A 25030-nucleotide genomic window follows, 5' to 3' on the forward strand; every position below is an offset into this window, starting at 1 on the left:
GTCAAAAGCACTTATAAAACATTAACACTGCCTTGTACGAAATATCTGGTTCTTCAGCTATCCAGATTAATCAATTAGAAAATAAATCAATTAGAAAATCAATCAGTTAGAAAATCAATTCGTTAGAAAACCAATTTGTGAGAAAATGAATAAAATCAAAAGCTGTAATGGACACACAAAGTAGGAAAGTTCTTAACAAATTAAATAAATTCTTGACATGCAGTGCATTGCAAAGATTTAGATAAGTAATAGAAAGAGCATCGAAACACGAGGCTATCTGATTGGTACGAGGGAGCGTAGCCCCCAGGTATTTATCATATTGACGAGTGTTTGATGTTCTTTCTCTTTTTTTATCATAGTCAAACATAAAAACACGTTTCCTGTTGTCAAAATATGAAACCCCGACAAAAAGGAACCAATGAACGAACATCTGAATATGATATTCCTGTCGCTTTCCCTTGCTCTGCCGTCACAATATGTAAACCCCAGCAAAAATGAACCAATCAATGGGCATGCTCTGGTGTGCGGGAAACTAATACCTGCACTCCAGTTAACGCACTGTGCATGTATATGTATATGATTTAACTCTGACACATTTTCAAAGGTCCCCAAACTATGATACAATCAGTAGTTATAATTCTGTAAATCTGAAAAGCAGCACAAGCACCATAGGTTCATGAAGATGCTAACCAGAATTGTAAGGGTGACGATTTTGACCCCAAGAATCCTCACTATTACTCCAAGTAAGTTTTGTTTGTGTATTGGTTCTTTAATTTTGTAGGCTTACAAAGCCGTTTGTATTTCTAACACCGGTATTTCCCGGTATATTGCACAATAAAGTATACAAAAAGTGAAATAATAAACATAAACTAGTAATATAAGTTTTTACTGGATATTCAGGGCGTTTATATTTGCTATATACACGGCTACTGCAAATTGCGGGTATAAACTTATATCTTAACAAAAGTAAGCAGTTAATCAGTTTCATAAAACAATTATGAAAACTTTTGTAAGTTATATTACCTTGGTTTATCGACTGGTTGATATATTACTCTTGTCGGAAATGCGTACTTACAACTGTTTAACTCCAGTTTAAAACTTTGTAAAACTCCGTATAACCAATTATACACTCATATGTAAACATACATATATAATTATATGTTCGCAACTATAAAGTTACATGAAACAAATACAGTTGGTTATCCTTGGTATGGTGTAGAGCATAACTGCTAACTTTAGCAGTGATATAAAGGCATCTGCGTTAAACACGCCGACTTCAAATTGAATTAATCCACCTGGATGGTATTTTGATTAAATCTGATAATACATATTCATACAATGTTTAAGTTAACTTTAGCTTCTTTTGTGAATATAGCTTTGTTACACATCATATTTGTTAAATTTGGAAGCTTTACGCCGCCAACAGAATTTCCGACGGATACGACTTCGGTTATCACTGCCCTGACAACAACTACAAGAATTAATGATCTGACGACAACTTCAATAATTAATAATGTGACAACAACAAAAAAAACAACAACAACTGTAGCAAAAAATAATGGTAAGTTTTTTTTTCAGAACTTCTTTTGTTAATTATGATTTATTTGTTTTGCATCAGACAAAATGACGCAAGTTTTGGAATATAGAAATGATATTTCTTTTATGAAAGTTTTGACTTTACTAAAGGACATTTTCGTGTTAAATGTCATTGCGTAATTAATTAGCGATTCATTATATTATTTATACCTGATGGCGGATGTTGGCTTGATGGTAATGGTATGCCTGATCGCGATAATATGCCACGAATGGTGTTCGCGGTAGCAAGGGTACATTTATGCCTAATGCTTTATAGCAATGGTACGCTTAATGGCAAAAAGTATGTATTATGGCAATAGTATGCCTGATGACAATGGTGAACCCGGGTGTGAGGTATGGCTGATGACAATTGCACGCCTAATGACAAAAGTAAGGCTTATGGCAATTGCATTTCTAATGGCAATAATATGACTGATTGTGTGCCTGTTGGTGATGGTATGATAAATGGCTATGTAATACATGATGACAATAATACGACTTGTTGCAAGTGTACACTTGGTAACAATATTAATTTGTTACCAATTATTTTAATACGCTATATGATTATATCATCCTTATGTAACAGTCGTCACAACAGTATATCCTGTTTTAGCTAATCATATATCCTGTTTAAGCTAATCAAGATAACTGCGTTGTGTAGTTCAAAAGTTAAATATTACAAAGTGTAACTTATCTAATTAGAAAAAGTACATTCATTACAAGTCTTACAAGTCTTACAAGTGATTGTATTATACAACATAAGATTTAAAAATTTAAAACAGTACACACCCTCGTTTTGCTCTTACATTCTACTTAATATCAGCCTCTTATATCTAAGACCTAAAATAAATATAATCAAAATAACCACAGCAACATGATAGAACACTTACACATCACTTTTGTATAGAACGCTTTATTATATGATATTCCACTATCAATGTTTCCTTTTTTTGCTGAAAACCCATTGTTTTGTGACAAACACGACTATTTATCCTGCAATATTGATGCTGTGCACAGTATAATAATTTCAAGTGAACTATTTTTAATGTATATATATTTCAGGTAACTTATTGGTCCACTTGGCCGGGTGTTGTGTTAAATAATTTAATTTCGTTATTTGTAAAGTCAGTTATAACGGGATAAATAAGTGCCAGTGCGAAATTATAATCAATAATTTAGAGATAAAAATCATTTTGTCAAACCGTAATTATCGTTTAAACATACTTAATGTTTGTCATTTATTTCTTGCTTAAACCTATTATATCTCAGTTGCAAAGAAAACTATTACACTAATTGAGATTAGATCTATTTAAGAGTTCGTTTCCGTTATCAACATTTCAAGTGTTCATCCAAACGTTCAAACACTGTACAACCGGTGAGACTGGGGTTCGAATGAAGTGGAAGTCAATTGATTTTCAAGCGAAGATAATTTACGTGACTTTTATTCTTTATGTACTGTTCTATTCCATACTCTACTAAATAATAATAATAATAATAATAATAATAATAATAATAATAATAATAATAATAATAATAAATAATGATAATAATAAAATAAATAATAATAGTATATATTGAACAAAGATGAGAAAGTTGTTTTAAATGAAAGAGGATTGTTGACTGGTTTCTAAACCATAAGATATGACATGAATATATGATGTGTGTAAAAAGTATGTTAAACCATTAAAGTTATAAAAATATAATGTTAACTTCTACAGTAAATAATAATTCCATAATTTTTGCTGAATAAAGTTTGATGTTGTTTTTTTTAATTTGAAGTGTACACATGTGAAATGAAAAAACTTGTTTAAAAAATGTATAATTAAAATGAATATGTAAATATACATAATATGTTATTTTGTTTGAAAGTGTATATTTATTCAAAATATGATGAATATATAAAAGTGCTGGAAATGATACCTTAACTTCCTTTAAACTGCAGTACCGAGCGAAAATCTAGTACTGGTACTGGTAATGGTACTGCATAACTTGGCAAGTAGTGGTACTGGTAATTAAGTACTAAACCGTAAGTACTGATGCAGCTCTGCATGTTACATGTCTTATGTCTCGAATCCTTTATTATTTTATTCTACTGGAACAAAGTAAAACAGAGTGTCATCACAAATACTTCTCAGTCATTCATCACTTAAGAAAATGATATTAATTTCAATAATTCACAATGAATTGCTCAATATTGTCCGATCATTAAAAAAAATTTGATTTTCAGAAGATTTCACTTGTCCAGAAAATACAGTCATATGTCCAGGAAGTTTATGTATTGAACGGCATCTTCAATGTCCTGGAGGAGAAGATGAACAAGACTGGAGTAAGTTATTAAAATCTATAATTTGTTAAACTCAATCTTTTGATTTTTTCCGTTAAAAAATGTCAATTTCACAGTTTTCCAGTCGTGGATTGTTATGTTTATATATAATAAATAATAATAATAATAATAATAATAATAATAATAATAATAATAATAATAATAATAATAAATGCTTTAAAAAAGCAAAACTTTCAGTTTTATTATCGTTCATTATTTTATTCCATCAGATTTACTTTATTTAAGGTAATCTACTAGAAATGTAATAACGAAACATATCCAGATTCAAGCTATTCCTTCTTGCTGAAAAAAAGTCAAAATGCATGTTAATATATTCGCCTAGACCACTAAAAAGCTATTGAAATAGTCCATGTGATGTTAAATCTGAATATCCTTGTTGAAGTTAATATGATCATTAATATAAACAAATCTGAAGAGAGCAGAAGCCGCAATCTCCGAAATCTTAGGAAATATGTCCGGCAAGCTATACAAAATAAAACTGTTCGTCTAGTAACCTCATAATTGCAACCATTGAATAAGATCATAATAACGTTTATAGCTTACATTGAACTGCTGGCATAGAAGAAAGCATAAGAAAAGTAGAGGTAAGTAAAATATCCTGAGCATGGGGGATTAATTAAAAACTGATATGTAAGACGAACTCGTTTTCGTTTTGAGCTCATCTAAGCATAACTTTTTGATGGTATGGTATTTTGATACCATGTAGCCCTCAATTCATCGTTGTGTGACGTGCGTCGTTCGTTGCCAACAATTTATTAAAAAACAGTATCAACTCAATAAGTGAGCGTTGCTTTTTTCAACTATTATTCAACGTATAGATCAACAGATACCAGAGCAAAATGGTGGCCAAATTTCAAAATGATAAGGTTGCTTAAACCTATTTCAGTTGCAAAGAAAACTATTACAACTAAATTAGATCTATTTAAGAGTTCGTTTCCGTTATCAAAACATTTCAAGTGTTCATCCAAACGTTTCAAACACTGTACAACCGGTGAGACTGGGGTTCGAATGAAGTGGAAGTCAATTGATTTTCAAGCGAAGATAATTTACGTGACTTTTATTCTTTATGTACTGTTTCTATTCATACTCTACTAAATAATAATAATAATAATAATAATAATAATAATAATAATAATAATAATAATAATAATAATGATAATAATAAAATAAATAATAATAGTATATATTGAACAAAGATGAGAAAGTTGTTTTAAATGAAAAGAGGATTGATTGACTGGTTTCTAAACGTTCATAAAGATATGACATGAATATATTGATGTGTGTAAAAAGTATGTTAAACCATTAAAGTTATAAAAATTATAATGTTAACTTCTACAGTAATATAATTCCATAATTTTTGCTGAATAAAGTTTGATGTTGTTTTTTTTAATTTGAAGTGTTTTACACATGTGAAATGAAAAAACTTGTTTTAAAAAATGTATAATTAAAATGAATATGTAAATATACATAATATGTTATTTTGTTTGAAAGTGTATATTTATTCAAAATATGATGAATATATAAAAGTTGCTGGAAATGATACCTTAACTTCCTTTAAACTGCAGTACCGAGCGAAAATCTAGTACTGGTACTGGTAATGGTACTGCATAACTTGGCAAGTAGTGGTACTGGTAATTAAGTACTAAACCGTAAGATACTGATGCAGCTCTGCATGTTACATGTCTTATGTCTCGAATCCTTTATTATTTTATTCTACTGGAACAAAGTAAAACAGAGTGTCATCACAAATACTTCTCAGTCATTCATCACTTAAGAAAATGATATTAATTTCAATAATTCACAATGAATTGCTCAATATTGTCCGATCATTAAAAAAAATTTGATTTTCAGAAGATTTCACTTGTCCAGAAAATACAGTCATATGTCCAGGAAGTTTATGTATTGAACGGCATCTTCAATGTCCTGGAGGAGAAGATGAACAAGACTGGAGTAAGTTATTAAAATCTATAATTTGTTAAACTCAATCTTTTGATTTTTTTCCGTTAAAAAATGTCAATTTCACAGTTTTCCAGTCGTGGATTGTTATGTTTATATATATATAATAATAATAATAATAATAATAATAATAATAATAATAATAATAATAATAATAATAATAATAAATGCTTTAAAAAAGCAAAACTTTCAGTTTTATTATCGTTCATTATTTTATTCCATCAGATTTACTTTATTTAAGGTAATCTACTAGAAATGTAATAACGAAACATATCCAGATTCAAGCTATTCCTTCTTGCTGAAAAAAAGTCAAAATGCATGTTAATATATTCGCCTAGACCACTAAAAAGCTATTGAAATAGTCCATGTGATGTTAAATCTGAATATCCTTGTTGAAGTTAATATGATCATTAATATAAACAAATCTGAAGAGCAGAAGCCGCAATCTCCGAAATCTTAGGAAATATGTCCGGCAAGCTATACAAAATAAAACTGTTCGTCTAGTAACCTCATAATTGCAACCATTGAATAAGATCATAATAACGTTTATAGCTTACATTGAACTGCTGGCATAGAAGAAAGCATAAGAAAAGTAGAGGTAAGTAAAATATCCTGAGCATGGGGGGATTAATTAAAAACTGATATGTAAGACGAACTCGTTTTCGTTTTGAGCTCATCTAAGCATAACTTTTTGATGGTATGGTATTTTGATACCATGTAGCCCTCAATTCATCGTTGTGTGACGTGCGTCGTTCGTTGCCAACAATTTATTAAAACAGTATCTCAATAAGTGTTTTTTCAACTATTAATTCAACGTATAGATCAACAGATACAGAGCAAAATGGTGGTTCAATAATGATAATTTAAAAATTCATCTTTGAATTTACAACAATTAGAGCGTTGCTTTGATATGTAACATCATCTTAGGTCAAATTATGTCTACGGGTCAAATCACCCAATCCTTTTGGGTCACTAAAGATATTTTCATATTGGATGCATGTATGTATATAATAAAACATTCTTTTTAAAATGTTACATTCTTAAAATGCCAAATTTGTCTATTACACTTCTACAAAATGGTAAAATTTGCTGTTCTAATGGGTCATGGTTTTTCTTTATGTATTAGTATAACTTTCTCTCTGAAGCTCAAACAATTGAAGCCAATTTTGGCATAGACTCTTTTTAAATAACATTTTAAAGGGTAAATTAATTACAAAGGTTCTTAACTATTATATCTCAGATTGCAAACGAAAAACTATTACAACTAATTGAGATTAAGATCTATTTAAGAGTTTCGTTTCCGTTATCAACATTTCAAGTGTTCCATCAAACGTTCAAACACTGTACAACCGGTGAGACTGGGGTTCGAATGAAGTGGAAGTCAATTGATTTTCAAGCGAAGCATAATTTACGTGACTTTTATTCTTTATTGTACTGTTTTATTCCATTACTCTATTTTAAATAATAAATAATAATTAATAATTAATAATAATAATAATAATAATAATAATAAATAATATAATAATAAAATAAATTAATAATTAGTATATATTGAACAAAGATGAGAAAGTTGTTTTAAATGAAAGAGGATTGTTGACTGGTTTGCTAAACCATAAGATATGACAATGAATATATGATGTGTGTAAGAATGTTAAAACCATTAAAGTTTATAAAAATATAATGTTAACTTCTACAGTAAATAATAATTTCCATAATTTTTGCTGAATAAAGTTTGATGTTGTTTTTTTAATTTGAAGTTGTACACATGTGAAAATGAAAAAACTTGTTTAAAAAATGTATAATTAAAATGAATATGTAAATATACATAATATGTTATTTTGTTTGAAAGTGTATATTTATTCAAAATATGATGAATATATAAAAGTGCTGGAAATGAATACCTTAACTTCCTTTAAACTGCAGTACCGAGCGAAAATCTAGTACTGGTACTGGTAATGGTACTGCATAACTTGGCAAGTAGTGGTACTGGTAATTAAGTACTAAACCGTAAACTGGATTTTGCAGCTCTGCATGTTACATGTCTTTATGTCTCGAATCCTTTATTATTTTATTCTACTGGAAACAAAGTAAAACAGAGTGTCATCACAAATACTTCTCAGTCATTCATCACTTAAGAAAATGGATATTAATTTCAATAATTCACAATGAATTTGCTCAATATTGTGATCATTAAAAAAATTTGATTTTCAGAAGATTTCACTTGTCCAGAAAATAACAGTCATATGTCCAGGAAGTTTTATGTATTGAACGGCATCTTCAATGTCCTGGAGGAGAAGATGAACAAGACTGGAGTAAGTTATTAAAATCTATAATTTGTTAAACTCAATCTTTTGATTTTTTTTCCGTTAAAAAATGTCAATTTCACAGTTTTCAGTCGTGGATTGTTATGTTTATATATATAAATAATAATAATAATAATAATAATAATAATAATAATAATAATAATAATAATAATAATAATAATAAATGCTTTAAAAAAGCAAAACTTTCAGTTTTATTATCGTTCATTTTTTTATTCCATCAGATTTACTTATTTAACGGTAATTCTACTAGAAATGTAATAACGAAACATATCCAGATTCAAGCTATTCCTTCTTGCTGAAAAAAGTCAAAAATGCATGTTAATATATTCGCCTAGACAACACTAAAAAGCTATTGAAAATAGTCCATGTGATGTTAAATCTGAATATCCTTGTTGAAGTTAATATGATCATTAATATAAACAAATCTGAAGAGCAGAAGCCGCAATCTCCGAAATCTTAGGAAATATGTCCGGCAAGCTATACAAAATAAAACTGTTCTTCTAGTAACCTCATAATTGCAACCATTGAATAAGATCATAATAACGTTTATAGCTTACATTGAACTGCTGGCATAGAAGAAAGCATAAGAAAAGTAGAGGTAAGTAAAATATCCTGAGCATGGGGGGATTAATTAAAAACTGATATGTAAGACGAACTCGTTTTCGTTTTGAGCTCATCTAAGCATAACTTTTTGATGGTATGGTATTTTGATACCATGTAGCCCTCAATTCATCGTTGTGTGACGTGCGTCGTTCGTTGCCAACAATTTATTAAAACAGTATCTCAATAAGTGTTTTTCAACTATTATTCAACGTATAGATCAACAGATACCAGAGCAAAATGGTGGTTCAAAATGATAATTTAAAAATTCTCATCTGAATTTACAACAATTAGAGCGTTGCTTTGATATGTAACATCATCTTAGGTCCAAATTATGTCTAGGGTCAAATAACCCAATCCTTTGGGTCACTAAAGATATTTCATATATGGATGCATGTATGTATAGTAATAAAACATTCTTTTTAAATGTTACATTCTTAAAATGCCAATTTGTCTATTACACTTCTACCAAAATTGGTAAAATTTGCTGTTCCTAATGGGTCATGGTTTTCCTTTATATGTATTTAGTATAACTTTCCCTCTGAAGCTCAAACAATTGAAGCCAAATTTGGCATAGACTCTTTTAATATTTAAAGTATAATACAAGGTTCATTGTTTGTCCGCCAGACTTTTAATTCGTCCTCCTCTCTTTGCAGAAATGACATTTTGTGGTTATTTAAGTCTTTCTTTCTACGATTAGCACCATGAGATTTGATTTGTGCTGTTGCTGTTTTGTCAGTCTGTCTGTTGTCATTTCTGACATAGTTCAATAAAAAAAATACGACCTATATATAAAATTATATTCCATAACACCTTTTTAATTGGTTGCCTTAACGAGCAAATAACCACTACTGTTAAGTTTGTCAAATTATAAAGTGATATATCAACAGCTCAAAATATCCTTTTCTGTGCTCAAGTGATAAAATTAGCAAAAGGGAAAACTGTGAAACCTCTGGCCATAGAGGAAACTACACAGAAAGGATGTCATACAAATATTTCTTTCGTAAATTACAGTTTCCGTTGACATCCTTTTTTATTATTTTGATTAGGAGAGCTTTTCCGACGTTACTCAAGCTTTTCGCCGTGTAATTCACCAAATAAATGGTGTGAATCATAGCGAATAGAGCTCCAATTGGTAAATTATTCGATATCGCACGACAAACATTAAAAAATGCGATTTCCATACTAGGCATTATACTCTTGTCTGCTATTTTTAGCCTGTAAGGAGTGGTTCACGGAAAGTAAAGTGTATGAATTTGTAATTGGAAAATTAATTGATTTTACTTAAATAACGGGTATTTAGGATATCAATGGTCATGTGTTTTTAACAACTACCAGATAAAGGATGTCTTACAAGTTTAGATGAGTAATAAATGCAAAGTTTATTTCTTTTTGTACAAGGAGATTCATTTTTACATTTTTTTTTATATAAAGGCAAAACGTAAAGTTATTTTTTTATACAAAATACGAGTTATAATTCTAACATACTTCATGTTATTCACTTACCGGCTGGTATGATTATATAACTTGGTAAATTCAATTAATTATACAATAATAGACTCAAAAATAATATCTATTGCCTTATTATATTAATCCAAGTTCTATTACATAATGAAATGTCAAAGTATTTTTTTTCTCCCCAAATACAAAACTCATTTGCAATAACTCTTATAGTTCTACTCATATATGCAAATAGTGTACGGCAATCTTGTGTTAAAGGGACACGTCCCCAGATAAAAATTTACAAAAAAGTAATCAAGCACATTATGTATTTTTAGCTTTAGAAATATGTTATAAAAATGGTATGGACTAAATATGATATACTCATTTTTCAGCAAGTTATTTTAAAGATTTTTTTAGATATAATTAATGGTTTTATCTTGACTTTCATATATTATTAGTTTATTACATTTGAAATGGTAAGCATGGTAAAGATAGATGAGATTTGGATACAAAGTTTATTACGATAACAAGATATCATCACATTAACCTTTGAAAATAAAGGAATTGTTGTCGGTGCAATGTTGGTAAGGTGAAAAAATAAATGTCTCTCATTTTTTGTATAAATATGGTTTAATATTTAAACATCATAGTATATAATTCAAAAGTATACACTGTTTGTATTTTCAATAAGATAATGTCTCTTAGATTAAAGTTTCTTAGTGTCCTTTCCATTAATTTGTGTCAGTTAAAGGCCCCTGATACCTCATAAATGTTTTTAAAGCCTTCTGATATTTTTTAAGTTCGGTTTTATTTTCACAGAAGTTACCTATTGATCAATTACCTGAGAAATCTATTTTTTCTGTTTCTTTTTGGCAAAATAATGAATAAGTATTCCCGGATGTGCATGCTCTTATCTCGTTTTATACATGTTACAATTACTCATGACTGCAATTACCATCAGGTTAAATATGTATCGCTTATGTTGTTAAACACTGAACGTCTAAACAATTTTAATCATGGTTATTCTTTTTTATTGTAGGCTGCACACCCGATTTTATAAATGTAACAATTAGTGACGACCTTCCAAAGAACGACAATTCAACGAAAGTTCAATTCATGTGCAACAATTGGAACAGTATCAGCGTCTATTTCCGGTTAGATATCAAATATAACGAACACAGATACTTTTCGACAGAATATTCCAGTGAAAGAAATTTAAAGTACCTGATTTTAACAATAAAGAATACTTTGTATATAAACACTTGGAACGTAAGTAGATGTATTAATTATTTTTGTATCTTAATTTATGACCATTCCTTAAAAACCTTCATCCACGTCTTTCTTTTATATTGCTAAACTTTTCATATTATTTAGTGGATATTAAGTTTTCCGTCCGTTTGTCTGTCTCTCAGTTGATAACGGCATCACAGGCCGTGGATTTATCAACAACACAAGATTCACGTTTGTGACACCTTTTTGGAGGACATATAACTAAATTTATTACTTTTTGTTAATTTTTTTCAATTCTTAGATGTAATAACATCCGGTTCTTTCATTCGAATTAAAATAATATATGGTTTCATTATTCTTAACGTTTATAACCCTACAAGAAATAAAGAAAACACTGCCTAAAAATCAACATCTTTTGAAAATTTGTGTTTTATCCTAAATATAATTTATTTTATTGAGCCCCTCAAATGACTTTATACACACTTCTTTACACTATCCTTCTCAGATGTGACGTCAATAAGCTAAATGACGTCACTGATCATTATTATGCGTTGCAGTATAAATGCATAATGTTTTTAAATGCATTGTGTAGCGTTCAATTGTTTTTTTTAATATACATGCATATTTGAGATGTTTTTAACAAGGCATTTGAAATTGATTAATATCTCCTTCTTAAATTTGTTGTTTAATGTGTATTACCATTGTTTTTGTAACAGAGTCGTGTTTACAAAATTAAATAGATCTACACTTAATTAGCCGAATGCTAAATGAATTGTTAAACTTGCTAGCCATTTGAATGATTTCATCTTCGTCTTGTTAAATCTGTTCATACATATTTATATTATAGTTAACAATATAACCAATAATAGCTCGGTCAGTTTTTATAAAGTATGAAAGTTATTCATAAAGTCTTTCCCCGAATAGAATAATACAACATAAAATCAAAATTACTTCAGTACGAAATTTTGATGTTGATTGTAAAAGGTTTCGGAACACGCAAATGAAATAAAAGTGAAATCGTTTGCGACGATATTTTTAAAGGTACGAGAGTGGGTAGGTAGACCCTGTCTGTCATTGACTTGAGTCTCGACAAGACAGTTCAAATTATACCTCATTATACAACTCAGTTGCAACGGCAAATGGCTCTGGCAAAATGTGTTTCTGTTCTGGGGGTCGTTATAAATGTAAAATTGAAACTTCATACTCCATATGTATGTTCATAAATTAAATAATGCATTACTTTATTTGAAAACAGACAACTGTCACTGTACTAAATGAGCCGTACAGAAATGAAACGATAAATGAAGTTCCAATTATGATAAATGTGATAGAAATGAATGACCGACCAACTATTCAACCGCATTACCTTGAAACGCAAGTACGTGAAGATGTCCCAGTAGGTACAATAGTAGCAAACTTCTCAATTTCTGATCCGGATGATGGAATATTCGGAGAAGTACAAGCTGAATTGAGAAGTCAGGGAGGTAGTTTAACAATTCATCTTTTTTAAATAAAATACTCACAGAAGTAGTGTTTCATTTAATTAAAATTGAAAACAATATTGTTAAGATAAATTATATAAGTTTGATATTTAGTTTTCATTGATATTGCCTCCAATGCCAACATTTGAAAGATATTCTAAAAATATGTTAATTTTGTTCGATATCCTACCAAATATGACGTTTTTGATTTGTCTTCGTTCTCATATTCTTTCAAGGCATAAGCATTCTAGGTTGTGCCGTGCTGAATGTTAAATGTCGATCTCTATATCATTTTGTTATTGATTATTTTTTAAAACAACAGCAGGTACAAAACGCAAACAAACTTTCCTTTCCTATAAAGAAAAACAATATTGCTTACTGATATAGATATGACAATGTTTAATACGAGTACATTTACTTCCATTTATTTTCTTGATATAGATATAAATGAATGGTTTGAAGTAGTAAACATAACAAAAGATATAATCCAAATTAGGACAGCTTCAGTACTAGATGCGGATCGAAACTTGGACAGGTAAAGATAGAATCTAACGCCTATTTAATATTTTTGGTGATAATAATACACTTTAGCATCAAATTTCATTTTGTGCAAAATCACTATAATATATCTTTTATTACTTAAAGGGACTCCACTATTAACCTTTTAATATGACGGCCAATGTGTTATGTAAAGGTCTGGACAAGTAACTTTTGTGCATAATATCAGACTATATGCTCACTCAGTTCGATTTCCCAGACTGAGAATAAATATTTTGATAGTAAAATACTCCCGCCCCCAAAAAATATATTAAATTTTAATACAAAAATAGATAAATAGAAATAAATTGATTTTTTAAATAAATAAATAAATTATCACAAAATGGGCATTTTTTGGGAAACACTTTCATGGCAATTGACGGCATAGTATTAAAAGCATTGAATGGCAACAAATATCTTAACCAAGAAATCTTGAACAGTATTTTTATGATTTTTATTTTTGTTTGGTCAAATGAATTACATGTTAATTTATTTATTTTCACAAAATGTCTTGTACAGGAATTCGTGAACAGGATTTTTTTGCCCGGCTGACCTAAGAACATTTTCAGGTTTTATATTGTCATTAGATGAGGGAACAAACTCATATTTTATTGTCCTAGATAAGCTGTTACATGACTTTTCCATCTCATGAAAAGTGCTCTTGATGTATGGAAGTTTTGTTTTATTGACGGTATATGAACTCTTATAAAATATTTGTATTGCTGCTTTTTGGTTCGGTTGATTAATTATATTTAGATAAATGTAAACATACATAGTTTCCTTAGTCACGCATATTAAAAAGTGGTTCTCGCGTGATTTGCTATGCGAATGTTAACCTGTGTGCGCAGTAAAATTAAGCATCTTTATATAAACGGCCAATTTTCGTCTATTTTCATTCAAATTACTGTTGGATTTAATTTTGTATTGAAACTATATTAAAAAGGGTTAACATTCCGGATTGGCAAACTTATAAACTTATTCTGGTGGCTGATATTCTATGACGTTTCTTGATAACGTTCTAAATTGGTCACTAAATAATTATATATAATCAAAAAAGCTTATTTATCATTGAAGAACAAATGACAAAGCGGATAAATGAATACATTGATTAATTAATAAATTTTGCTATTGAACTTATAATTAATACTAGCTTTTTCATTATGATTGTCTTTATTTTACAAAATTATCATTTGCATACATTTAAAATGAGGCACCATTTTCAGAGTAAATGATTACATTGAAAGAGCACGTGGACCAACCTTCACTTTTGATGTCAAGGTGAGAGTTGTTTTCTCTATTTCACGAATTTCTAGGGCATAATACAAAAATTATTTTTGTGAATTCATAAATGAAATTTTATTTGAGAAAAGTTAATAACACATTATCAAAGAATTTTTGCTTGGTTTTTATTTATTTCAAACCTTTATTATTATAATTAACTGTCTATAAATTTCTCATGTTGACGGTGTTTGCTTTAATACTCTCTTGTATGGAACATGTACTTCGAAATAATAAGAGAAATCATATCTTGTACCTGCATTTGTTTCAAAGTCATTTGGATGGCGTAAATGTTTGTGTTCACTTTGTTATCTGCTCTTAATGAAAGGAACAAGTTATCCGTGCAGATCTTTTACCTTTATATAACGAGAGCATCACTCTGATTTGTCAATCCTTATCAAAATATGACTATATATTTCTAGGTAAAAGACGGCGGAGGATTAAGTTATCATTCAATATTCGGCATCACAATTATAGATATCGGTGATATAATTCCTGTTTGCAATCATCACACGTTAAAAAACGAAACTCATAGGACAAAAAAGGATGCAATCGTTACCAGTTTAGACAGATTTTGCCGTGCTCGAAACTATATCAGCGCTGTCGATTTCTTCCAAGAAGTAGCATATTCTTTGATTTCAGACAGCTGTAACTGTAAGTCTTTTTATTTGTGAACTGCGTTTGTATTTCATCATAACTAACATAAGTATTAATGTCCTTGTTTTCCCTTGAAATAGCTTTAATATCAGTCAAAGTGTAATGATTGATCACATAGTTTCGTGATCCTATCCTATCATAGATTTTAATTTGTATTTCATTTGTATATAATCAGACTATTCCTTCACGTTTTTCATAGTTATGTATAACAGAGTTTTTTTTTCCAGTTAGCTTATATTAGGTGGATGCAAGTGTTTCTTGATTGAATCCATGTGTTTTTGAATCAAGATGGTTAAATTCCTCAACTCATTTTAAGAAGTCGTCAAGAAAGAAATATCAAAAGTATCGTTGTGACTAAGATTCGACAGATAATCATGTATTTTTTTACCACATACACTTTTTTGTGAAAAGGATTATATTAGTAATATCTTTAAACTTGTTCCTGCATTCTGTTTGTTCCATATCTATAAACTTTATACATCAGTAGGTTATTTAAGTGTTAATTGCAAGCTATAGTATAGTTTTAAAACATATGGCCATGAAATGTAAATAATTTCATTGTAATTGCAATTACAATCACAAATTAACATTTTAGATTGAAAAGTATAAATACGTATCAATTCAATATAATATCAATGATATTATTTTCTTTCAGTGTTTAATATTACTTATAATAGAATGGTACAACTGCAAGATGAAGTTCCGAACGACATCACGAATTGCACTCTATCAGTTAGGGCGTCTGACAAAGCATTTCCAACATTAAATACCACTTTTGCTTTACTTATTGAATGTAAGTATTCCAGCTGAAAATCTATAACATTCAGAAATATTTCTTGGTGGTTTGGAACAGGTTTCAAAATTCCAAATTGTACCAGTTCATTTTAAATGTTGAATTCTGCTTAAACCGGTGCTAGCGGGCGTGGACGGTAGTTAGCACTTGACAGTACCGTCCATGAACAGGCTGAATCAAATCGAGCCTGCAACGTTTTCAATTTTGCCATGTTAGACTTTCTTGAGGGATTCTTATTTTTGTATTGTATTGTATTTGGAAATGAGTTGACCAGTTAATGCATTTGACCGAAAAATGTTTGAATTTAGGTTACATATTCAGGTAAAGGGTTTAAGCAACATATTTGATAAATTGTGTATATAATAAATAATGTATTTGAGCAATGTGTTCAAGTAATGTATTTCAGTAATGAGATAGTAGTAATTACATCTTTTGATAAACAAACAAAAACATTAAAATAAAAACAGGACACTCGCAAAGTCACCTACATGTAGTAGGACATCGACTTAAAAGTAGTAAAGTACATACAGGGCGGGACATTGATAGTGCCCAATAAGAGATGATAACAACATACAACATATTTTAAGAAACCGATCATGATTGTAAACAAAAATGTTTGTATGTCATAATACAACAAAGTTTCTTCTTACTCTCATTTCAGTTACACGGTGTTTAAGCGATACAGATTACAACAATATACAATGGGATACAGGGATCCCAGGACAGACCACTTGGCATAAATGCCCGGCTGGTTATATTGGTATTATTTTCTGTTATGCTTCTTAACTTTAAATTTTGAAATCGCAATAAAAAAAATAAAAAAATCAACCATAACAGTTTTTAGAATGTAAGAATTTTTGAAGATAATGCAGTTTGACTATAATAATCTTCCAATAAAATTGATAGACGGTAATTCAATTGTTATGCACTTATATAATTAGAAATGAAATGTTATAAACTAAACTACACCTGAACTTTAGACCCGGTCCACACCTTGCACTGCCGAGTCAGCTTTTAGTGTTTTAATGGTATTCTTGATGGGGTTTTTAAACACATGTGAAGTTTGTATCAAATTAAGTTTATTATTACGTCACCTTTCAAAGTTATACATAATACAAATGGAATGGTATTACGTGGTCATACGTTCAATTGTCGGTTGCTATTGTTCGCAATAACGCAACTAAAAATAGTCGGTTTTACTTCACATGTTTTAAGACAGACCATATTGCCTACAGGATGTGATCAAGTATGACATTGCTTTTATAACGTAATGCTTGTTTCTTGAAAATTCATAGATGTATATACGATACAAAGGTGCAACATTGAAAAAGAACGTTTTCGATTTCTTTCCGCGGCACGTTTAATCTTTCCAAGCAAAGTACACTAAAAACAAATACAACTTTCACTTAGTACATGTCAAGAAAAATATATTATATATTACATACATTACCAAAATTTTCAATTTTCTCCAGGTCAAGTATCACGGTACTGTTCCAAAAGTGGAGTTTATCAGGACCCCGTGTACAACTGTACGAAATCTTCCATTGATAACATTTATAAAAAGGTAATGAAAGAAGAGACTTTGGTTAGTCAAACCGACACTATTAGCTTTATTTAGTAGCCCCAGATAGCCACATCTCAGATGTACCTCAGTGCATCAAATTAGGCATTATCATGCGCTAGAAGAGCATTATACACGCTAACTTGAAAGTTTCCTTACTTAAAAGAATCTAAAAACTTTAACCATACCGGTTCAAATAAATTCACGATAAATTCTGCAAACAACAGAAAATTTGAAATGTCAATAAGTTGGATTTAAAAAAAAACAACAAAAAACAAAAAAACGTCACGATTATATTTTAAAAAATGACAATGCAAACGTACAGTATTTATCAATAAACTGTAAATATTTGCACATTTTAATGCAAAAATGCACCAATATAAGGTAATGTATACACTTAATATTTGTTGGCTTGAAATTCAGAATTCTAAAATGGTTTACTAAGTTAAACGCTTTGCTATGTAATGTAAAATTGAAACTATTCTTTACACCTTAATAATTGCTTTTGCAATTATTGAAGATGTAAACAATATATTTTTATATTACAGTTGATTGAGGACACAAAGACTGGCAAAGTAGATATAGTTGAAGTATTGGATGACCTATCAAATGCGACAACCGCCACTGACGAGAATAGTACGCTTTTTATCGGAGATATTGACACTGCAATTAATACACTAGCAAAGATAGTTGATGTGGTTACAGTTAACACAACAAACCTTGAAAATATAACAAATGTAAGATAATTTAATCATTTAAAATTGTTCTAAAATACCCTGGAAATTAAATAGTATCAATATGGTGAATGACTAATTTAATATCTGACATGCCATTCCATATTTTATAAGCCCGCTACGCCAGAATTACAACAAGATGTTAATAGTAAAATGTTGTTTGGCAGCTTCAGTATTTCACTGCTAGCCTGATATAATTAAACGCTTTCATTTTTGTGTCGCCTCTACGGAGTAGTGGCTACATATAGAGATCACTTCTCCGTCGTCTGTCTGTCCGTCCGTCTGTCCATCCGTCACAAAACTTGTCCGGACTACTCCTCATAAACTACTGGTGCAATTTCATCCAAACTTTACAGGAATGATCAGTACTAAGTCTAGTTGTTCATATTGTCAGCATTTTCCGGTTCAATGATTTTTGTTAGAGTTATGGCCCTTTAATAATTTTTATTTTTAAAGTTTGTCCGGACTACTTCTCTTATTCCACTTATGCAATTTCAATGAAACTTTACAGGATTGATCTGTAGCTCAAGTCCTTGCGCATATTGCACGGGTTTTCCGGTTGAATGATTTTTGGCCGAGTTATGGCCCTTAGATAAAAAGGTGTTTTTTTGTGTGTTGCCAGATGCACAAAAGTTTGTCCGGACTACTCCTCATAAACTTCTGGTGCAATCTTATCCAAACTTTATAGGAATGATCAGTTCCAAGTATAGTTTTTCATTGTCCGTCTGTCTGTCCGTCTGTCACAAAACTTGTCCCAACATGAAATTGGCCATCATGAGGCGACACATGTGATCACTGATCGCTCTTGTCTAGTTAAGATACTTGTCCGAGGGTTAATTGATGCAAATGTTAAAATATCCGGAGCTCTGTTACTAATATAATTCAATTATGCCGTTTGCACTGTATATATTCAGTAACGCCGGAATGTGAAAATAACGGACGATTCATTCAAAACGTAACGCAGAAATTATTAAATAAATGGCGGATACCTAGCAGAATTTCACACCACGGTACATAAACTGGGCAAAATATACTGAAAAAAAGAGAATAGCCCATACGGCTTCAAATACATTGTAGTTTATCCCTCATCAAGATTATTTCCACGCTTTCTTTTCAAAATAATGCGTGAAAATGGTGTCTTGACCTTCGTTTTTAGTGTCATTTTGGTCTTTGGTCGATTTCTATTAGTACAACAATGTATATAATACGATATAATTTCGATTTTTGGTTAGCAAATGACATTTATTAAACATCTGGTGACATAGGAAAATTAAAAAAAGTAGCTGATTCTAGCCGTTTTTATGAGGTAATGCCGACGTATGCGAATAGTGTTTCACGGTTTCGCCGGAAAATGTTATTTGTATATATGGTTCTGAATTATTGCACAGGTTTAACGTATTTATCGGCAAGTAAGAGCAATTATCAAATATTTTTGTGGGGAAACTTTAACTCATTTCATACAGAATATGTTTTAGTCTTATTACGTAGAAAATATATACAGCCAATCCGTCCCTGAAAGCTTCGTAATATGCAAAATCACATTCCGTCAATACTGGATATACAACGTGGTTTGCTATCACTAAGTACAATTCCCAAGAAGTTTGTTTATAGTGTTTTAACCGATAATACTCCAGGAACTGTATTTCTACCCTTTCTGGTGTATTTATCAACAATGTAATTGGAAATACTGAAATACCGGTAGTGTATGTTTTAGATTACAATATACTTTAAATGTCATATAGACATAAAACTATGCAAGCATTAAAATTAAATGCTAGTAAACGCTTTTGTATTGCAAAAACTAATGTCATGTTTCTTTGTAGGCATATTTACAAACAATCAACAATATTTTGGATGAAAGTACAACACAAACTTGGAAGGTGAACATAAATCAGGTAATTCTCATGCAAAAGAGAAAAACGTAATCCCCAAAGAACGCCCAAATCATCAAAATTGAAAAGACTCGATTTGATTGAGCATGTTCATGCAACTGAAAACTGTAAGTTACCGTCCAAGCCCCCCAGCACCGGTTTGATCAGAATTCAAATTTGAATTATCGGCAGATATGTTCATACGACCTTTATCATGGAACCTTCAATGTGACACGTTAGGCACATTCCATGAAAAGCGGCGGATGGTCCCTAATTAAAAAGATGTGTGTGTCCTTAACCAGAAAACAATGGGCAGAAGTAATTAATTTAGAATTTTGATTGTTTCCCGCACCAAATTTATACAACGGGTTTATCCTACTTTACACTTAATATTAGTGACAACTTACTGTCCTAAAATAACGAAATTAAGTTATCCGTCATTGAAATAAGGCATTTCTAATCCCATGATTTGTTGATTGTAAATATGAGTATGAAACGAAATAGCAAGGGGAGCGGTGGCCTAGTGGTTAAGGTGTCTGCCTCTCAATCCAGAGATCATGGGTTCGGGCCCTAATCGGGTCACGACCATGTTTCTTCATATGACACCAGTACTGGTTGGTTCCAGGAAGCGGACTCGAAAGTGATTAATATAAGTTGCAAGAACTTGTTTCGCAATCGAGCTGAAATAAATATGTTTAAACCAAACGAAATAGCAGTAAATGAAAGATGGCCAGTTCGTAAAATATGTGTCATTAGTTCTAGCGCTCAGACATTTCATATAGTTACTTGAATAGTGTTGATTTATTACAATATTAAACAAATGTATAAAAAGTTTTAAACATACGATAGATATGCTTTATTTCTTTAAATAGTCTTTGATGATAGAAGGATATTTCTTTACAGGCTGCGTTATATAATAATTTTGCTTTATTTGCTTTGGGTAGCAAACTGCACAACAACATTTGGCATTTTAAACATCCTTGTTTTCGCTTACCACTTAAACAACTAATTGCTGATTTTGTAATTATTATTATAAATAATACTGCATTAGAATTATTTTCTGATAATTTTCGATCTTCTTTCAAATACAATATAATTATGTGTTCTTTGTTCCATTTAAATATGATTTTTGAGTCGTGTAAGCTTTAGTTAGGATGAGGTGTGTTCGTGTCTTATATCTTAAAGCAGCCTCCGTACAACTATCCAGACATAGTGACCGTAGGTTTATAACATAATTTGGTCATCACGACTTTATTCAATTTGGATTAAGGAAGTGTTTCGACAGCAATTTATGAAAAATAAGCTTTTAAACTACTAGTAACAAAAACGTTATAATGACTTATATAATTTTGGTGTCGACCAAGTTTTTTTCGAGACTCAGTATGTTATTCTTTGCCGTGCGAAACCATAATATATGAGCCTTACCTTTTAACCTATATTTAACAAAAGCAGATACTTTCATTTATCAACAAAATATTACTTCTGGCTTAATTACGCTTTTAAATATCTTGCACAACTTGTTCTTGTATTTCTTGAAGTAGTGATATATCTCCTTGCAAACGTTGTTTGGATAATATGTTTTGAATCTTGACCGATTCCGGGGCCCGCATTCTTCTAATAAAGTGATATCTTATTGTTACATGGTGTGTAACATTATACAATTATTGACTAGTGATCCATTGAATATGATGTGATATTCACCGGCAGATGACATATTGACCGAGGCGATAGCCGAGGTCAATATGACTCTCTGCCGGTGAATATCACATCATATTCAATGGCTCACTAGTCAATAATTGTTTTATTATATGAATAGGCTAAGAATTAAAAAAAATCACGAAAAAGTACATCCTTATATACATGTACAAATTTTGCCTCGTTGAAGCGCGGGAAAAAAGACGCACGTGTTAGGCGTGCAACGACTACGCGAACGCTGCGCATACAAAAGTAATTCAAGTTTATACTCATCAATGCGGTTTAGCCTTTAAGTATAACAGTAAAGTAATGGTATTTCAATCGAGAAATATCCCACAAAGAACAAAACGCAACAATTATTTTTTAATTAACACACGTAATTAACAGTCTACGGTGTATGGTCATTGAATATGAGTCTCAATCTATTTTTAGACTTGGAAAATCCAATTCAGCCAGTTAATATGATACTACACCCAGTGAATATGATTTTATAAAAAGTTCTGTTGACTACAGTTTGGACCAATGAGATTGCAGCTATTTTTAGATCATATAATAAAAATTGTTATGATCATGATATGTAATGCATTTATAAACACCTTACGTTGAATATATTGTTCTCATCATGGTATTTTTGATATAACATATTCCATGTTATACATTGTTCTTACTTTGGTATTTTTTTAGCAGATTGTAGGATAGAATAGACCACGTTCTGATTATAATTAATGTTGTTAGACAGGTTCTGTGACAGACATTGGTCTGGTTTTAGTATGTTTTATCAAAACATTTTACAGGTAAATACATTGTTCTAATCATAATTTGTTTTATTCAGACAGGCTCAGGGGCAGACGCTGTTCTGAAGACAGCAGATAGTTTTGTTGAGAAGATATTAACAACTTCCAAAAATTTCACTGCAGAAATATCAAAGTCAAATTTATGTACGCTTTTTCAGAATTAGAGATAACTCATTTTCAAAGTAACTGCTCTAAGAAGTATCGTAACGGTTGTAACAATATATTTTACTAATTGCCGATATATAGAACTTTCTGTATTTTGACAACTTATCAAATTAATGAAATATCAATCGCTAAGACCGATTATAAAATTAAATTGCATAGATTATGAAAATTCATTTCATTTTTACATAAAAGTATACATTAATCTGATAATGACTCTTATAATAATTACTTATTATATTGCAGATTTAAAAATGGGATCAGTACAATCCTGTAACGAAGCTCTGAATTTCCCTGAACGTGAAAAAGAAGATGTCCCAGAGTGGGCTGGACCAAGGAAAGATAAACTTTTGATTGACTGTAAAGGTGGCTAAGATTGATTACATGTCTTATATGGTTGCAAACAATAACGATTCAAATATTATTTTTTTAATAAGTTCTCCAATTTCACAACTCTTATAGAATTCCTTGACACATTGAAATATGCTACTCAAGGAATATGTGAATATAAAGATCGTATAAATTGTTATGCTCCACTCTTTACCGACTTATAGAGTATGGGCAACAAGAAGCTTTATCAAATGCTATTCGAACGATAATAATTAAACTTCTGGTGAAGCAACGTGACCGGTTACCTGTGTAACGTTTGCTGTCAACACATAGAATAAACTTCCTGATAAAAGGTAAGTTTTTAAATCGCTATATTTAATCATTTTAAAAGTATTTTCTATAATTTTTCATTTTTCTTTTTAATTTTTGAAAATATCATACTCTCATGTTGTTTTTTTTGCAGACAATGTTGAATCCTTTAGTGGAATTATGTACAGAAATCTTTCAATGATTATACCATCGTTTACAAACAGCACTATGTGAGTATAATTCTCTTTAATTTTATTTGTCTTAGTAGATTTATTCAACATTTTCGTCATAATGTCTTGTTTGTAACTCACATTCGACTCAAAAACGATTTTGAAATTTCTCGTCAAGCTTAATTCTTGTCTAATTCATGCCGTACAAAATACTTTTAAATGACATAAAAATAATATGCGCACACTATTTATGTTTTTATCTCTTCACATTCTTGACTTCAAATGGTTTAAAATAAATAGCTTTCATGAACAAAATCACTACAGATAGTGTGTTTTTAAAAATATGTTTTCCTTGCGCGTATGATTGCTTTAAGTTAATATATATACACTCATCTCTTAAAATTTAATATATAAAATCAAATGGTTAATTTGTCCAGCTTTCAGGTTTTGAAACTATCTGTTCTCAATTATTGAGACATTAAGATGAAGTTGATCAGCCAACACCAGAAAGCGTGGTCTGACTGAAGTGAAAACTGGCGCCAAATGCTCAGTTTCAGTAGGATAAGGGTTAAGAAAAAGACGGAATATAACTTTCAGATGCTTGCTTTATAACATTGTGCTGGGCTCATTGCATGTATATCTATTCTAAATATTATCTTACGACATATATTTTTGCATTTTCCTATTCGTTTCTCAACAGGTACGAAGGGCTTCAAATAAATGCACCAGTCATATCATTTACATTCTATCCCAACATTAAGCGAGATGATGTAGGCCCAGTGGAAATTACATTTCAGCTGTTTAATGTAAGTGACATTTTTGCACAAAAAAAATATTTGCATGCATTTTTTTATTAATTACATGGACTATGTTTATGAAACTGTATGTATGGCCATTTCACGGGACTGTGTTTTGTTAATTGACTTTTATTTTGATATGATTGAATTAGTCGTTTCGATGCTTGTGTCGGACATTAACATATTAAAGTTCTTACGCATGACTGAAGACCACATGCATCTGATCAAGTATCAATTAGGGTTCTGGTAAAAAGCCTAATGCAAATCAACGAAACGTGCTTAACAACCGCATTACATTGTTTAATTTGAATAGTTTGGTTTATTACTGGTTTATAAATGGAATAGACTGGTGAATGACCACAGGAGCAACTTCGCGCATTATAAAAGGG

At 30.4% G+C, this 25030-nt stretch overlaps 1 protein-coding gene across 4 annotated transcripts in view; it reads left to right on the forward strand.

Annotated features, from left to right (window-relative positions):
* The first annotated feature begins 1130 nt into the window (after positions 1–1130).
* LOC132727142 (adhesion G protein-coupled receptor L4-like) overlaps positions 1131–25030 on the forward strand; it is a 35544-nt gene continuing 11644 nt past the window's right edge. Inside the window, exons 1-17 of one of the 4 annotated variants that reach the window (XM_060712556.1) lie at positions 1131–1561; positions 3806–3901; positions 5771–5869; positions 11282–11511; positions 12728–12956; positions 13395–13488; positions 14714–14768; positions 15191–15422; positions 16081–16218; positions 16880–16978; positions 17691–17782; positions 18328–18516; positions 20337–20408; positions 22912–23017; positions 23282–23401; positions 23829–23904; positions 24545–24650. In XM_060712556.1, the coding sequence (XP_060568539.1) occupies positions 1339–1561; positions 3806–3901; positions 5771–5869; positions 11282–11511; positions 12728–12956; positions 13395–13488; positions 14714–14768; positions 15191–15422; positions 16081–16218; positions 16880–16978; positions 17691–17782; positions 18328–18516; positions 20337–20408; positions 22912–23017; positions 23282–23401; positions 23829–23904; positions 24545–24650 (2256 nt within the window). In that variant the 5' untranslated portion in view covers positions 1131–1338. Of the gene's footprint in view, positions 1562–3802; positions 3902–5770; positions 5870–8085; positions 8188–11281; positions 11512–12727; positions 12957–13394; positions 13489–14713; positions 14769–15190; positions 15423–16080; positions 16219–16879; positions 16979–17690; positions 17783–18327; positions 18517–20336; positions 20409–22911; positions 23018–23281; positions 23402–23828; positions 23905–24544; positions 24651–25030 lie in introns of those variants that run through there. The other 3 variants (XM_060712555.1, XM_060712557.1, XM_060712558.1) reach the window with 3 other exon arrangements.

The sequence above is a fragment of the Ruditapes philippinarum genome, unplaced genomic scaffold, assembly GCF_026571515.1.
Source record: "Ruditapes philippinarum isolate M1 unplaced genomic scaffold, ASM2657151v2 ctg1579_1_1_1_1, whole genome shotgun sequence".
NCBI classification, from domain to species: Eukaryota; Metazoa; Mollusca; class Bivalvia; order Venerida; family Veneridae; genus Ruditapes; species Ruditapes philippinarum.